At 35.2% G+C, this 16297-nt stretch overlaps 1 protein-coding gene across 2 annotated transcripts in view; it reads left to right on the top strand.

The window, feature by feature from the left end:
• Positions 1-16297, top strand: part of ST18 (ST18 C2H2C-type zinc finger transcription factor) — a 95480-nt gene that overhangs the window by 24302 nt on the left and 54881 nt on the right. For both annotated transcript variants that reach the window (XM_029085754.1, XM_010171171.2), the window contains exons 2-3: positions 1715-1769; positions 3648-3678. In XM_029085754.1, the coding sequence (XP_028941587.1) occupies positions 1715-1769; positions 3648-3678 (86 nt within the window). The remainder of the gene's footprint in view (positions 1-1714; positions 1770-3647; positions 3679-16297) is intronic.

The raw sequence follows: 16297 nt of genomic DNA on the forward strand, positions 1-16297 counted from the left end.
AGAATCAAACTTCTTCAAGTACACGAATACCCTTTTCAAATGCTTGCGTTCTCTACTGCAAATAGATATTTTGATTCCAGTAGCTGTATATAATGTGTAACAATATATAACAATAATAAGAAAAAACCCCAGAAAATTAGAAAAAAATGTTGGTTTTTTTTTTACCCTAGAAAGGCTGACTTTACTCTTTTTCTTTCTCAGGTCAATTTTGTCATATTCTGCAATTTTCTTTTAGATAAGACCTTCAAAATATCCCTGTTATCTGAGTCATATAAAGCTAAAAATAAAGCATCCTCAGATCTTCAAACTCTATAAACAGATAAAGGCACAAACAGCTTTGAGCATCTTCCCTCTGTGAGACAAATCAGTGCTGGTGATCCTCAGAAAGGAAGAGTGAAATAATAGACAGGACCATCTTGTGACCTTTTGCAGGGAAAGATGTCAGTCACAGGCAATTTCTGGTATTCACAGAATGCACCTACCTATTGTCCAGCACAGTTATATGAATCAGATGCTAGTGTAAGCATTTGTTCTCACATATTGATCTGCAGAAGTACATGGGAGTTGCTTCATCTACAGTAAGTTTGATCATGCTCATTTTGCAAACAGACAAACCAAGATCCAAAGCAAAGATAGATGGTAAGATACTACAACAGAATGAAAAGGAATTCCAGAGTGCTTGACATTTTACCTAGAGGAAAATTCCTCATGCATGATAGTCTTCCTTACATAAAAATTAAGAGTTACTTTTAGAGAAAGGAGGAGTTTGCCTCCCTGGACATGGTTAAAATTACACTGTTGTACAATCTGCTGTATGTCACTGCAGCTCTCCACACCAGAACATGAAACCTTAATCCCTTTGAATTTCAAGGGTTTGTAATAAAAATCCATGGATTGAAAACCTTCCCCTACAATTATGGGTCTGGGCCAGATCCAAGACCAGAAGGTGCATATTTCCAGTGCTGATTTAGATGTAGCCAAAAGTGTCATGAGAACAGCTGATCTTGCAAGGTCTCTCTTATTTCAGTTAGCAATCTTATGGCAACAGCTGACTTTTTGGGGGCTTAGGTTTTTTGGTTGTTTCATTTATTTTATTTTTTTTTAACCTGTGTGAAATACAACCCTGCACACTACATTCTTGCAAAAACTCATACAAATCTGTAAATCTTTGGCCAAAACTTCTGTAAGAAGTGGTTAAGTGGTGGAGTATTTCAAAGTTGTACATGTGCAATTATACACATTCAAGTAAACATGTTTTGGATGAAGTTGTCAGAGATGTAGGTTCCAATGCAGCTATTAAGACACGCTTCAGTTACAATAGTAATTCAGATTGCCTGTAGGCACTGTGGATTTCTGGGACCCTTTTCTTCCAGGAGGTGGATGCTGAAAGCAGCAGTCATAGAACATTGCTATGTTACTAACCTCATGCCTTCAGCTAACACCTGTAGACTTTGTCATTAAACCTTAGAGAGTCACTCATAACCATCACTTTATTAAACAAATCTGTATCATTAAAGGTATCTCCTAGGTATTCACTAGATATTCACAGATGGCTTTTTATCTCTTTGACAAGATTAATAAGACATGATTATTCTTCTTTCTATTACTGTCTAGCCTCTGGAAATGTAAAAAAAAAACCCAAAAAACATTGGAGATTTTTTTTTTTCCTCAATGGCAAAAGGAATGAATTAAAGTCTTTGTGTTAATATTCCAGATGGATGCAGATGGGGAAAATAAAAAGCTGCGCACACGCTCAAAAGGAACCAAGGGTGAGTTAGCAAGCACGTTCCACGACCCTGTGCCCAGCACACCATGAAATACGATAGTTCCTGTGCACAGTCCCTAATGTGCAGTAAGAGAGTGTGAAGCTTCCTTAGGGCTGCTTTTTTAATCAAGGTAGGACACAGACTGCTGGCATTAGGAGACACAATGTTATTAACCAAAGAAAAGCAGAAAAAAAAATCTACTGTATGCTATTTTCTTTGAGCTAGTTCTCAAAGAAAATAAAGGTTATGCTTTTTATTATGCAAACAGAGATTGTCCACAGGGAGTAGAGCTAGACAATATTGTATGGTTGCTTTCAAAATAATGTACAAAACTTTGCCTCAGCCAACTGAATGTTTTTCTGTCTGTTGCCATTAATTATCTGTAAATCAGCTGTGTAACTGGTCCAGAAGTAAATTTACTTTAATCAAAATGTGCAGGTGTACGCAGCAGAGAAGAACACTGTGGGTTTTTTTAAGTACTGGTGCTTGTGTTTCATTTTGCAAAGTTATGTCATAGTTGTATTTCCCAGCTATTCCTCTCTTTTTGTAAGGAACAGATGGAAATGCAGTACTGAGAGATAAACAGGCCCTTAATGATCTCAACATCTGGAAAACACGATTGACTAGCAATACAGCCCTACCAGGAAAATAACGTTTTATTTTAATTCATAATACCTTTTGTGACTCTTGATAATGACTGAAAAATTGACATACTTAAAAATAAATGCCAAAGTATTGCCTGCCCTGTGAGGTTTTTTTCTTTATGACTATTTTCAAAGGTGCAAAGCATCCATCCTTCACGCTGATTTTAATGTGAAACGTGCACTCACAGGACTGTACAAAACAGACCAGTTTGATTCATTGTCATAACTCAGTAGTTTTGGATTGCTAATATCATGCTTTCAGCTTCAAGTTGTTTTCAGAATGAAAAATTATAATGTGGTTTGGTTTAGTTCTATAGTTTCAAATGGCAAAAGAGGTGAAAAGTGCTAGACTTCACTTAAGTAAAGAGAGGAAGGGGGTGGAATTGCCACAAACTGGCTGCAGACAAGGGGTTAAATACAGACGAGCCTTTCTAAAAAACGTAAGCCTTATCATAACAAATCTTAGAGTCATCCCTCAGTAATGTTCTCTAAAATTAATGTAAAATTTGTATATACTTCAAAAATACCAGAAGGGAGGACTTGAACAAAGTTATTCACACCTCAGCACTAAAGCATGCCATCTCTGTTGGTCACAACTGTGAGTTAAAAGAGTCTGGTTGACTTAGCAAATTTTAATTGTATTTAATAGGGTATTCATACACTTTTCATTCAAAAAGTTAATAATGCATTTTTAAAATTTAAGGATTTATTTTTTCTGTATTTTTTATACACATGTACACACATCTATAGGAATTAATAGATCAGGAACATTTTCCCAGAAGTGAAAATAGCAAAAGTTGCCTGTGCAATATGAGTAATCATTAGAACCACCTGTTGGCTTTGTCAATATGCTGTATATCCTCATGTGACCAAGTATTTGTAAACACCAGCCTTTGTTATTCCAAAATTAAATTAAAATTCAGAAAAAACAGAGATTTGTTATTCTATTTTCAATAAAAACCAGCGCCTTCTCTTTTAATTTTGTTTTTTCTTATTGTTTTTCTTATTGTTCCTTTAAATATCATACTCCAGGTTTTATGAATCCTAAAATAACTTTGAGTAGTATATATTCACTTAATGTTTGCCACTAGTAGCTACAGTCCTGTGGTTAGCATGAAATAATCACCTGTGTTTTGATAACCGCTCCTCTGTCATCACAGATAGGCAGGTGCAAGGTTGCAGAAAGCACCAGTCTGGAAGTGTAAACTAATTCATTCTTTCCTGCTTTTATTAACAGTTCAAGTGGACTCTATAGCTCAAGAGCTCAGGTAAGAACTCATTGTTTATTTTTTTCAGTTCTATTTTCTGATTATATTGATAAATTCATATCAATGTTACCGCTATAAAATAGACAATCCAGCAAATTATGCATTATGTAGAGAATTAACATAATCTGACAAAGGATACTTGATGCAGATTAACTTTTTAAATAGACCAAACCCAAAAACAAAATGTTAGCATTAATTATGCAAGCAAAATCTGAAGTAATACAAAATGGGCAGGATTTTAGTATACTGTCTTTATCTTCAGCTTGTGTCAGGGCACATAACAAAAGAGTATAATTTCTCATCAGTCTTCAGTCTTTTTTTTCCTGTAGTAAATATTATAGTATTTTAACATCTTAACATTCTAAGAGACATTAACCTTTATAAGTTTTTGTTAGATGGCTTTTAAAAAACTAATAGCCTCTGTATACTACTGTGAATTTGAAACGCACTAATGGTTCATTATTCCTCAAGTACTTGCTGAGGTTCCATATTTAATTGAAGTAGCAGACAGTACTTTTCAAATTTGCATAAAGCATGGCAGTCCATTCAAAATGATAAAAACTGCAAGGATATTTCAGTCTAGTAAAATTGTAACATTACTACTTTAATCTTACTAATGTGTGCATCAACTCCTAATAACTGGTCCAAGAACTTAGAACAAACCCTGGAAAGACTGGTGTATTATTCAGTACCAAATGTTTAAAAAAAGAACACTTATCAGCAAATTCAAGTTTTCCCTGGGACAAGTTCACTCTTCATGGCCCCCAAGGAAAATATCTGCAGGTAGCTGCAAATTCCTGGAGTTATTAGTGAAAATTACAGTGGACTACAGTTGCAGTATAAATGCTGAAACTCTTCTGAGTTTTTCTTAAATTAATTTATTTTGCCTATACTCACTTTTCATCACATGTAACTGAGCTGCTTTTTTAACCACAGCAGACATCTGAAGTATGTGTTTGTGAGTTCATTCATCTAGAGAATAGAAACATCATCATGTGATTTATTTGATCAATCAAAATGCCACTGTCTCAAGATAGGACTTGAAATATTTACAGAAAGTTATTTGCAGTGAAGACGTACAATATTTTAAGTTTTTGTTTTATAATAAAACTGATGAAATTATAGGCTGCTTATAGATATTCCATGAACAGAAGTGGAGGCTAACTTTTTGGATAAATTATTCATGGTGAGTCACTCATTCAGATCTACTGTGAACCTCATTTTTCTGTATGGTTTCAGTTTCCTGAGATTTAGTGATTCTCCTTTTTCCTCTGTGCATCTCTAATTTATGCACCAGAAGGATGCATTAATCCGAAGAGGCAGTCATCCAAAAATGAGGATAGTCCATGTGTTCCTAAGAAAAAAAATGTTTGAAAAATAGAGGATGTGCAAGTTTCTGCAACATCAGGGAAGCTGTAATTTATGCATTATCTATTACTATAGCTTTTTCCCAGCGATTTTATTTTTCCCTGTGAAAAACCTGCTATCTTAGGAACTACTGTGTAACAGATTACTCTCTGTCAGAGGTGTAGACTACCTCCACAAAGAAACACACTTTGGTTTAAAACTCTGAGCTAAACAGCCAACAAATCCATTGCCCAATCCTTAACTTAGTATTTATAATTTCTACAGTACCAAGTTCCATATTGGGTATCTCTGCAGTCAAGTGACTTTACTGACATACAAGACAAGTGATCAACCTTTATGAATCTATTTTTTTATGAAAAACTAGAGGAAAAGATGTAGGGGTAGGCTTTTGGAAATGTAACGCGCAAACTGCATTCCTATTACTCATACCCATATTATTGTAGAAAAACTATTGAACATTCTTCAAGAATTAAAGACCAGAAGAGTCTGTTGTGTTCCCTGGATACAGATATTGGAACCACTGTCTTTTCTGACCAGGGTTCTAAATGCTGTGTTGGCTAAGAAATTTAAATCCATGCTTAATTAATTTCCCCTTTTCCCCTGGCTTATCCTATCTGACAAAGCACTTTTGCACTCCTTATTGAGTTTCTGTTACAAAGTGCCTTGGGATACTTCTACATGAAAGGCACTACATAAGCTTACATGCTCATATTGTATTGTTATTAGTTTCGTAACATTGATTGGTTCTAGAGCATTTGTTAGCCTTTTCTTATTCTCCAAGTTGTGTTTCACAAAGTAGAGAATGAAGTAAATGAAAAACAAAACAAAGAGTATCATCAATTAGATTCAATAATGTATGAAAATTTTTCTCTTCTAAATTTCAGGAATTACATTCTTGCTTAATGGAATTCAATTCCAAAAAATATATTGATTTCAAGCTAATGGTTTTGCTATCATCCATCTTTTCCTGATAAATAGGACCATGTTTCTGAATAAAAAGTATATTTTTGGAAAAACATTACCTTAAGGGCCAAATTGGGTTTTAATATTTTTTTCTATTTAGTGAAGTGACTAAAAATTCTTTTGCACTCCACTTGAGTTTTCAGAGGACAGTACTTTTCTTCCAGATACTGACCACCTATACACAACTCCCATTTAAGTGTCAAACTTGTACTGATTTCAGGTAATGATATGCCCTAAGGAATGCCAAATTTAAATATTATGTAAATGTATTTATGCATTAATATTATTAATACTGCCGTGCTATTAGTTCAGATTTATAAGAATTTTTTCCTATATCGACATTATATGCTGTAGTGTTGAAGCATTGTATGCTAAACTTACTAAGTCTTTCAAAACAGAAATCTTTCCTTCCAGAATTAATTATTTACTTATAAAAAATATGGTTTAATTTTTCATTTAGGAATGTATGCTATGGTGATTTCACTGACAGCTAAACTATTCACAGGAAAAAGTGAATCTTTTATCAAAACATAAACACAGGAAAACTATATGTGGTAGAAGTCAATGCTGAAGCCTGGAGGTCTCTGTATCATACATTCACATTTGAATCTGGCCCTTTTGGGGCATAACATATCTGTTGTATCTATTTTCTGCAAGAAGCACAAAGAAGAGGTCTTCTCTTAGATGATTTAGTCATGGACCACTGAAAGAACCAAGACTTTCAGCTGTGTCTAGGATTAGAATGAAAACCAAAGGGAAGTGAGGAATATTGGTGTGATGCATTCTCATTATGGTATTCTAGTTAACAGATGGGATACGGTATGATGAACCATCTGTAGGTTATGGAGCAGCATCTGGGTCAAACCAAGGAAGAGTAAAATTGGATTGATCCAAGTATGGGATTAGAAAAACATGTATCAGTTTGGCTAAATCCATATCTGAATAGAAGGAGTACCTTTTCTGGGTTAGATACAGGTGAAACCAAGTCTGTCTGGCTTCTGTCACTAGTCATTAATGGAGACTCCACAAAGCACTGGTGTTTCAAGTAATGAACAGTCCGGCTCTTTGGTGGGAGTAGTTACACTTCCCCTTATTCTCTCTAGTGTTGCATCATTTCTTCAAAAGGGTCATTTCTTCAAAAGTAAGGAAAGTTAATTTTTATCTGTAACTCTTATTCCAGATGTTATGAGACATTTTAGATATTCACATAGGTTGAACTGTTCAATGTGCATGCGTAGAGATATGAGTATCTTGAATTTTTTAGCAGAGAGAAAAGAAATTGAGCAGAGCTCTCTGGATGTCCCTTGATAGAAGGAGTAACTGGACACTTCACATTTTGCTGCTGTCTCTTGATTAGGGTAGTGAGAAATCAGCAACATGACCCTGCAATTAATAATACTGAAGTTTTTCAATAGATTTATGTTACTAAAATGTATTCCTTAACTTTATCCAAAATGCTTAAGAGGTATGTCAATATAAATAACAGTATTGACAACATACTTAAATGTATTTTGCTAACTGAAATAGTTATTTTACAATCCTGAATATTTTACTGGTTTCCTCTAAGTACTGGTCGATTATATGTGTACAATTATATGAACTCTAGTTTCAGACAGTAATGGAACGATGGTAGACAGTTTGATAGACAGAGGATGATTTGGCCACTCAGGAAAAGTTGAAAGCATGAAAGGAAAGGACTGTGCATGCCTAGCTGCATTTAAAAAGGAATAATTCATTGGTAACTCTTTTTGTGAGCTTCACAAAATAATCAGGTTTTTAAGTAGTATTTGGATGAAAAGAAATCTGTAGTCTGGCAGATGACTTGAGAAAGAGGTGAAAGAAGTACTTAGATGGTGGAAGTGGGGACATGAAATAAAATCACACAAAAAGACTCAATGATGTTCCTCAATAAGGACTGAGGTTATGATTGATTTGTGTAGCTACCACCTTCACAGTACCCTTATCCCATAGCACTGCTTAAAAGTGAGACAGAAACTGAGAAAGCTGTTTGTTCCTAGCCTGCATCTGGAAAAACTCTCAGGTTTGTCCTTTGGGCTTGGCTTCTCTTTCCACAGGAACTGGTCATAGACTCAAGATTTTCTGGAAACTCCTGGGAAAAAGATCATTTGTCATAATCCTGAATGAGCACACTGGCAATACAATTGAGGTGGACTCTTGCGTTTCCTGATGACTTCTCTGTCTCCTACTGGCAGAGAATGTGAGACCCTTGCAGTCCTTAATGTGCTCTGCTGAAGCAAAGCGTGTGCCTGAGTAAATGCTAAATGAAAATGGGAAATATTTATATCTACTGGTAGGATATTTATCCTGATTTTGTGCAGACATGTCTAGGCTTGACAAAGAGTCTTTATTTGTAAGCATACATTCCCAGCTCTCCTCCCCAGCATTCCCTATGATGGCAACCGACTGGGACAGAGTTGTGCCAACTTGTAATTTCTCCATGATGCACCTAGATGAGGCATTTCTCCTGAGACAAAGATCTTTGTTACACCGTTTTCTATTGATAACTGATCTTCAATTAAACAATGGGCACTAATCTTAAGAGTACCTATTCCCAAGGTCTAGTAATAGGATGATGAGTTAAGAGGACATAGTGCTTGCTCCCTAGCTTGGAAAAATAATGTCTTTCCTGCCTTAGTCATTGTGGAAATTGAAATGGTTATGGGGCTTTGACAGTATTAAACTCTTCCTCTTACTCCATTATTTCTGGTATAATCAAGACTGTCATGTTGCCATCAATCATAATTTCTTAAATTCCCAATAAATCTTGTTCATTTCTTATTTTTTTCTAACATCAGTTATGTTCATAAGGAATTTAGGCTGATGTGCTAGTTGGTACTCCCCTCAAAGAATCTATGGAAATCTATGTTTTATGCTGAGGAAAAAAAATTTTGTAATTGATATTTGATAGAAAACATTGAACAGTCAAGCATAAACAAACACTGAACAATCAGTGCATGATGCAGTTTACTGTGAGGCAAAGGTAAGTATATGCTGGTCACAGAACTAATAAAATAATAGTGCTGGAATTCACTTATCTTTATTATTATATCCTGTGTGTCAACCATTCTCATCATAACTAATAAAACATGCATTAACGTAAATTGTAATGGCAATCAAATTTATAGGTCTGTCGTGTCTAAGTTCCTCCCTTGTTTCCTTCTTCATCTTCCAGTCCCCCTCTAATTAGCCATCAAATTGTGAAATCTGCAGTGCTGTCATTCTTCCTCTCCCTTCACTCTACCTCTCTCTCTTCTGCTCTTCTCCTGTCCTTTTCCCAGAGCTCTGATGAGTTGATGGACCTCAGGTCTTTGGCCTTTTTTGTAGTCTCATGTGTTTTCATACTCCAGGAATAGGTTGTTCTTTCAATACTGTTAAACAAGTAAACAAGAAACAAATAAACAAAGAAAGAAATTCAAAATCCAAATATTTTCCACCTCAAGTTTTCTACTTTCAAACATTCACGTGACTGTTTGAACCTGAATTCCTCTCTCCTCATATCCAGGGTTGAGGTCTTGCTGGTAGTTTTGTTCCTATTACTGTAGATTTTGAACTTGACTGGTTCATGGTCTCTGTGGCCAAGGCAGCCACCAATCATCACTTCACCCATGACAAGCAACAAGTTGAGGAAGGCATGTTTCCTGGTCAATTCCCTTAGAACCTGCACCAAGAATACATAATTAATATGTTCTGAATAACCATTAAGATGGTTGAAATAGGGGCTGGATCTCATACTCCTTTTGAGACACCTGTGGCTGGAGTGGTTAATTACAATGAATCATTTGCCTAATTCCACACTGTGACCTCTAACTTTTCCTCCTGGATTTATATAGAACATTTAAAAGTTGTATTTCATGTTAGATTTCCATTTTAGTTTGCTTTAGTTGGTACTTTATGTGTATTTGCTTTATAGGTGACTTTTATAGCTTTCTTCGATAACAAATGTGTTAGATGAGTTTCTAGCATATTATAGGCCTCTTTTAACATCTACTATGTTCATTTCCAGCCAACACTTGCAGTCTCAGTGTCTCTTTTCTCTTTGTAATTTTATTTGATTGTGGTTTTACAGTTTGCCAACTTAAAGTCAAAAAGAGCAATGATTAATTAATTTCAATGTATGCTTTTCTGTAATAGTTTTATAGTATATGTCAAGCCATTGTCACTTTAATTGTGGCTGTTAGACTGGTAGATAGTTATTTGCAGTCTTTTTCTACCCGAGCGCTTGTTGCATCTTAGAATGTTCCTTGCCTTGAACTAAAACTTGTACATTATTTAATATATTACAGGAGTCATTGTCTTCCCCATCACAAGTTCTGTCATAATAAGCACGCAATAAATGTTATCCTCCCAACCCTACACAGTTATTGAGTTGCATGTGCTTTAATGCCAGGTGGATGACAGAATGCATCAGACCATTATAGCCCCAAATGGTTGTTTCCTCTTATGGCAGATCTTTTATCTGTAGATGACCACAAGCCATATAGAGATTGAAATGCCACCTGGTGACTTCTGCCTCTTATATATCAATCATGAGTTAAATATTATGGCTGGCTGAATTGCTCTGTCTGACTGATGTCAAGGGTGGATTCAGCCAAGCAAAAGCAACTCGAAACAGACTGTGTGGTCAACCTAGAGATAGCATGGAAAGGAAAAGAATGCAGTCATATAGTCCTGTTATCTGCTGCAAAAAAATAAAAATAAAATAAATAATGAAAAAAATATTCTTTACATCTTCTCTAACCAGGCTGTAGTTACCAGAATACTTTTTATTTACATATTTACTGGTGTTAGCAGACTACCTACTCACGTGCAAGGCCTTCTGAATGCAAAGGTTGTGTGGCTGATCTCTAGATTTGCTTAGAAACTTAATCCATTCTAAGCCAAATTCTTGGCTTGGGTCCCACTAGAATTTATTGACCTACTGAACCTGGACAGATTGAGTGAGTAAATGAAAAAGAGGCTAGGGAGGCTGGATTTGGCCCAGATCTTGGGTATTCATTCATAATACTGAGTTTAAGAACTTCTTGAGCTCTATGCAATAAAAATTAAGTTTCCTCCAAACTGGCTTTTACTAAACATAATTTGCCTATTAGAAAAGGATATAAATATACAACTCTAGCTATAAAGATTTCTTGATCTATGAGCTATAGAATGACACCATGAAGAAGTAATCAATTTTATTAACATAATATTTCAATTAGAAGGTTTATGTGCATTATTTTTCATATGATCTGAATATCCATATGATCATACAAGCTTTTGAACTGGAAACAGGAAAACCAGGGAAAAGAATTTAAGTCTGTGTTGTCCTTCTCTGAGTTGCCTTTCCTGTGGAGGGAACCCTGTTGAAATAATGAACTAGAGTTAATAAATAAATAAATAAATAAAATAAAACAGGGTTTTTTAAAAAAAGCTATTTCATGAGCCTATTGTAGCCTGAAATAATCGTCCTTTAGCCTCAGGTATCACTGTGAACCTGAGGGATGGGTAGATTTCACCATAACTTCATGCCTTTTCCGATGTTATTGCTGACTTACCATTGCTCCACTCTTTTTAAGTGCTTCTTTTTATTTGCTCAATCATTTCACAGTCCAGTTGTTCTTTTTGGTCAAGTGGCCTATAACATTTAGTTTACTGTCTGAAACATCTCCAAGCTCAGTACATAATGACTCAACACCATTTCCCATTTCTCCTCGGCCTCTTCCTATGGGGAGTAATAAATCCTCTTTCACCAACAAGGCTATGGCAGCTCCTTTGCTTTTCTTATATGTCTTTTTAAAATAAAATGTATCTGTTAATATCATGCTCCAGCCAGCTCTCAGTTATATCATATTTTCTCCACATTATTATCTGTCCAGTTCTTTCCCTTTTTTCCTAGCTTTAAGGAACACTTTAATGCCCCCAAGTTACTGAGCTTATTTTGCTCTATATTAGTGTTCATAAATATGAATTTGCCTTTCCCGTCTATACTCCATGTGCATTCCTTTCATCTTGGTTCAGCCCTGGACTGAACTTCTCACAACTCCAGCATTTTAGAAAAAGAGCATTGCTCATGTATGGCAGTAAACTTTTCTGTTTGTAGAAGGCCCTTTAACCCTGGAATGATTGCTACAGTGCACAGGAACAGCCGCTGTCCCTTTCACAGATACAACTTGTAAGTCAAGTGTACAGGTTTGTTAGAAAGAGGTGAGATGCATTTTTTGTGTTGTGTGTGATATTAGAAAATTATAAATGGTCAGATTTTCTTTAATTATCACTGGAGTAAGTCCTGCTAGTTCTGAGTTTCTATTACAGTCAATTCATCAGGTCTAAATGATGAGCAATTTTTTTCAGCACATTTTATTGGGTTAATTTCTTCCAATTTTAATGCTTAAAAATGTTGATGGAAAGAAATTACTTTTACCTGAAGAATTCTCTCTGAAATATTTTTTCAGGAATTCCCAGATGGAGCTATTTTCCACATTATTTTTCATCACCTAGCTGAATCTGTGAAATACAACACACACTGTCACGGAGTCCAAATGTTGTAGATTGTGTAAAAGTTACTATGGCTCAGCTTACTTTATGAAATACAAGAAAAGGTTAATGTCAGTAACTCTGACTCCACAGTAGCAGTCAGGGCAAACACATGTTTAGTTTCTTGTCAGTGATGAGAACTCAGTGGTCCTCTCCAGGACTAGCCTGCAAAATTTCATCTGTAAAAACTCACATCAGGGTCCTGTTAACAAATGGTCTTTTATGATATTTTTACATAGTCATAAGTTTTCATTGTCATAATGTTTGAATATATTTTAATACTTATAAGAATTAGTTAAAAGAATTAGAAAGAAAACTCTGGTTTAACTGTCAATAAACTGTAGCTCAGCCCTTGATTACAGTTTTCTCAGTAGCACAGTCTCACTTCTTGAAGTTCTTCAGCTACAAGATGTGTTGCCACCTATAACTTGTAAAGCAAGCAGTTGTTTCTGGACATGTGCAATTTCCCCACATGTCATTCTCACTTTTACTTTTTTAGAAGGGTAGAATGGTAATTTCATTTGACCTGTGCTCCAGCATGTTCCATTATTCAGGGAAAAATTAATGGGCATACAAAACATCTATAAGCATACTTTCATGTCCCACTGAGTAGAAAAATGTTTGGAAGTGGGAAGTATATTTCAGGATGGAGCATCAAAATAATGTTGTAAAAATCCTGAGAATGCTTGTAGTCCATACAGCAGATAAGCTAGAAGGTATTATAAAACTTACAGATATTTCTAGGAATGGGAGTTGAAGGGTACAGAGATGGGGTGAAGTCATTAGAGCCTTCTCTTGAACTGCCATTCTCACTGATGAAAGGCATCTCATCAAATATCTTCCTAAAAAAACCCAAACCAAACCACAAACCAAAAAAAGAGATTAATCAAAAAGTCCTTATTTAAAACACAAACCATTTTTTATATGTCCTTTGAGAAACTTTGCTTAGTTTTGCATCTAACACCTATATGGATTTTAAAATGAAATGCAGTAAATAGAATTACTGTTTAGCTGCCATTTTTCCAAGGTCATAAACCCTGTAGATTTTATATTCCAGTATCCATGGTCTGAAGTGATGCAATTTACTTTCTTCAATTTAGAAAACATTCTTCTCTATATATACACAAGATCTATGTCTAATACATGTCTTCTTTTAAAAGTAGTTTCTATCCAGTTTTCTGAATCTGAGATTTATCTTTGTATGTAGTTAGAATATACAAATTCTTTCATATTCACTAAGTAATTTCATGGCACCGGAAACACCACCCTAGTCCTTGCAGACCTGATTGATGTTGTGGTTTTTCAGTCTTTCTGAGGACACTCCAACTTCTGGCTATGAGACAGTGTATTAATACCTTTTTCCTATCTGTTCTCACTTTTAGAGTATCTGAGCTGTGAATCCTATCACTCTTGCTTCCACTGAGCTACAGAATTTCCATGTACTCTTTGCAAACAAGGATTAGTTAAGGAAACGGAACATAAATCTGAGTGTCTTAACCTGACGACAAAGCAATCAATTGAGTCATAGTCACTTTCCACCTTCCTCCCTAAACACTGTTGTCTCTCTGAAGTTGCTGTAATTAATAGCACTCATTTGGGTTTTCAATTACAGTGATCAGAATACCAGCCCTCGTTTCTTTCAACTCTGACATTCCAGCTCCTTTCATGAACCACCGACATTCATAGTTTATGTAAACAATAACATAAATGTCATTTCAACTGAGACTCGATCCATCCTAGGAGCATACCCTTTCTGTACCCATTGCTAGTAATTTCTCTTGTCCATCATCAGCTTATGAGCAGCTCAGGATTTTTGTGTGATTTTTAGGGATCAGATACTTTCAGCTATAGCCTAAACCTTTGGAAGCCATTGTGCTAGAGAGTTAGACAAAATCCAGTTCGTCTGTTTCTTAGTGAACAAGCTGACATAGAAGATGACTAAGTTGGGGAGACATTGAGAATTTCTGTCCTTCTTAGGTACCTCTGATTCAGTACAGTCTTAAAATTCTTAGAAAAAAGCCCAACCATGACAGACATTTGTAAGTTACTGGTTCTTCTGTGAGTGGAAAGTATCCCTGCATCTTCGAATACCAACTTTTCCCTTCTGTAAGGAAAATAAAGTATTTGTCTTCCACAGTGTCCTAGGACATCTGCAAGTTTGTAAACAAAACCTGAGCAAAGCCTGAAACATCCGGTAACATCTTTAATTACAATGTGATTAAAAAGTAGTTTGGCTAACCTTCTCGTAATTACTAGTGTGAAGTTAAATGGTTCTACACAGCAGAAGATGATGTCTTCTTTAATTGTAATTCAATAATCAAATGCTTACTTTTGTAGTGCAGTTAAGCAAACAGTCAAACGGCAATTTATGTTAAGAATTTAAAATTATTTTCTCCATAAATGAAAATATTCCATTAATTATTCTTGCACAAACCCACATGAGGAGTACACTTCTTAAATAGCATTAGACAATAATTGTAAGTCCCTTGATATTCAAAGACATTTATTTTCTCTTGAAGCTAAGGAGTATTTATGAGATGCAGTGTATTCTGTTCTTATTATTTTACATGGCATCCATTACAGGCATTAATAAACACCAGTTGTCAGGTTGAATGTACCCCTGGTTTTACCCACGATGGCAATTCTTCACTCTTTTATCATACTTTACCAATCTACAGGCTGTTGTGAATAAGAAAAAAAATCCCCAGAGATCTGGAAGTCTTGCCAACAGATTAACAACAAAAAATCCTTGCTGACTACAAAGTTGTTAAAGGTTGGGTTAAAGGCTTGACAAATACATCATTTAGATGAACCAATTACAAAAAGAACATGAGCATGACAATTTTTAGCAGTAGGTAAAACTGTGTGTGTTTAGGGCTGCTTAAAACCTCTCTCTTTCTTCTGAGGCATTGCTTTGTGGTAGACAGCCAATGCACTGTTCTGCCTGTATACTACCAGTGTCTGCCCACACCATGCAAGATATATTCTGAGCAGAAATTAAAAAAAGATAAGGACTCAGCAAATAAAAAAAAAAAAGAAAAAGGTATTTAAGTATGAAATACATACAAAAGACTTATCATGGGATTTTTTTCAATACATGGAACCATGTCTTCTATGTCATAGATTTTAGTCTCTTGGCTCACACTATGATAACGGATACAAGAATGGTTTTGGTAACTGACCCATTGACTAAAAAAAAAAAAATAATTAAAAATATGCTCTTTATAGATAGTACTAAAATTATTTACTATTCATAAAATTTAAGTACAGTTAAATTGGGAAAAAAACCCAACAAAAAGCAAACATGTATCGGCTTTGGACTCATAACAAAAAAAGCTTCTCCTGTTTTATGAGCCTCAGATTACCAAATAACCTTGACAGCTGAATCAGTGTTCCATGACAACAAGCAGGCCATTGATAAATAGCAACAAAACTATTAGATGTGGAATTTATGAGATGAGTAATAGAGAAGCTAAATTATAGGTTTACCATTTGACAAACTACAGCTTGACAAATCTGTGCTAACGTATGTGTGTGTATGTGATTTTAGAAGAGGAATTGCTGGTAAATGATAGATCCTTAAACTGGGTCTTGCAAATTTATAAATTCCAGTTAAAACTCAAAACCAGCAGTTTAAAAAGTCACCAGCAAAAGCAAGAGTATATTCTACGGGAGTTGAAAAATCTCTTCCTGGTCTATGGATATAAATTTGCATTCCTAAGAAAAAAGTAACAACTCTGTTTTGTCATCTTCC

Source organism: Antrostomus carolinensis, unplaced genomic scaffold (genome assembly GCF_000700745.2).
Source record: "Antrostomus carolinensis isolate BGI_N321 unplaced genomic scaffold, ASM70074v2 scaffold7847, whole genome shotgun sequence".
Lineage (NCBI taxonomy): Eukaryota > Metazoa > Chordata > Aves > Caprimulgiformes > Caprimulgidae > Antrostomus > Antrostomus carolinensis.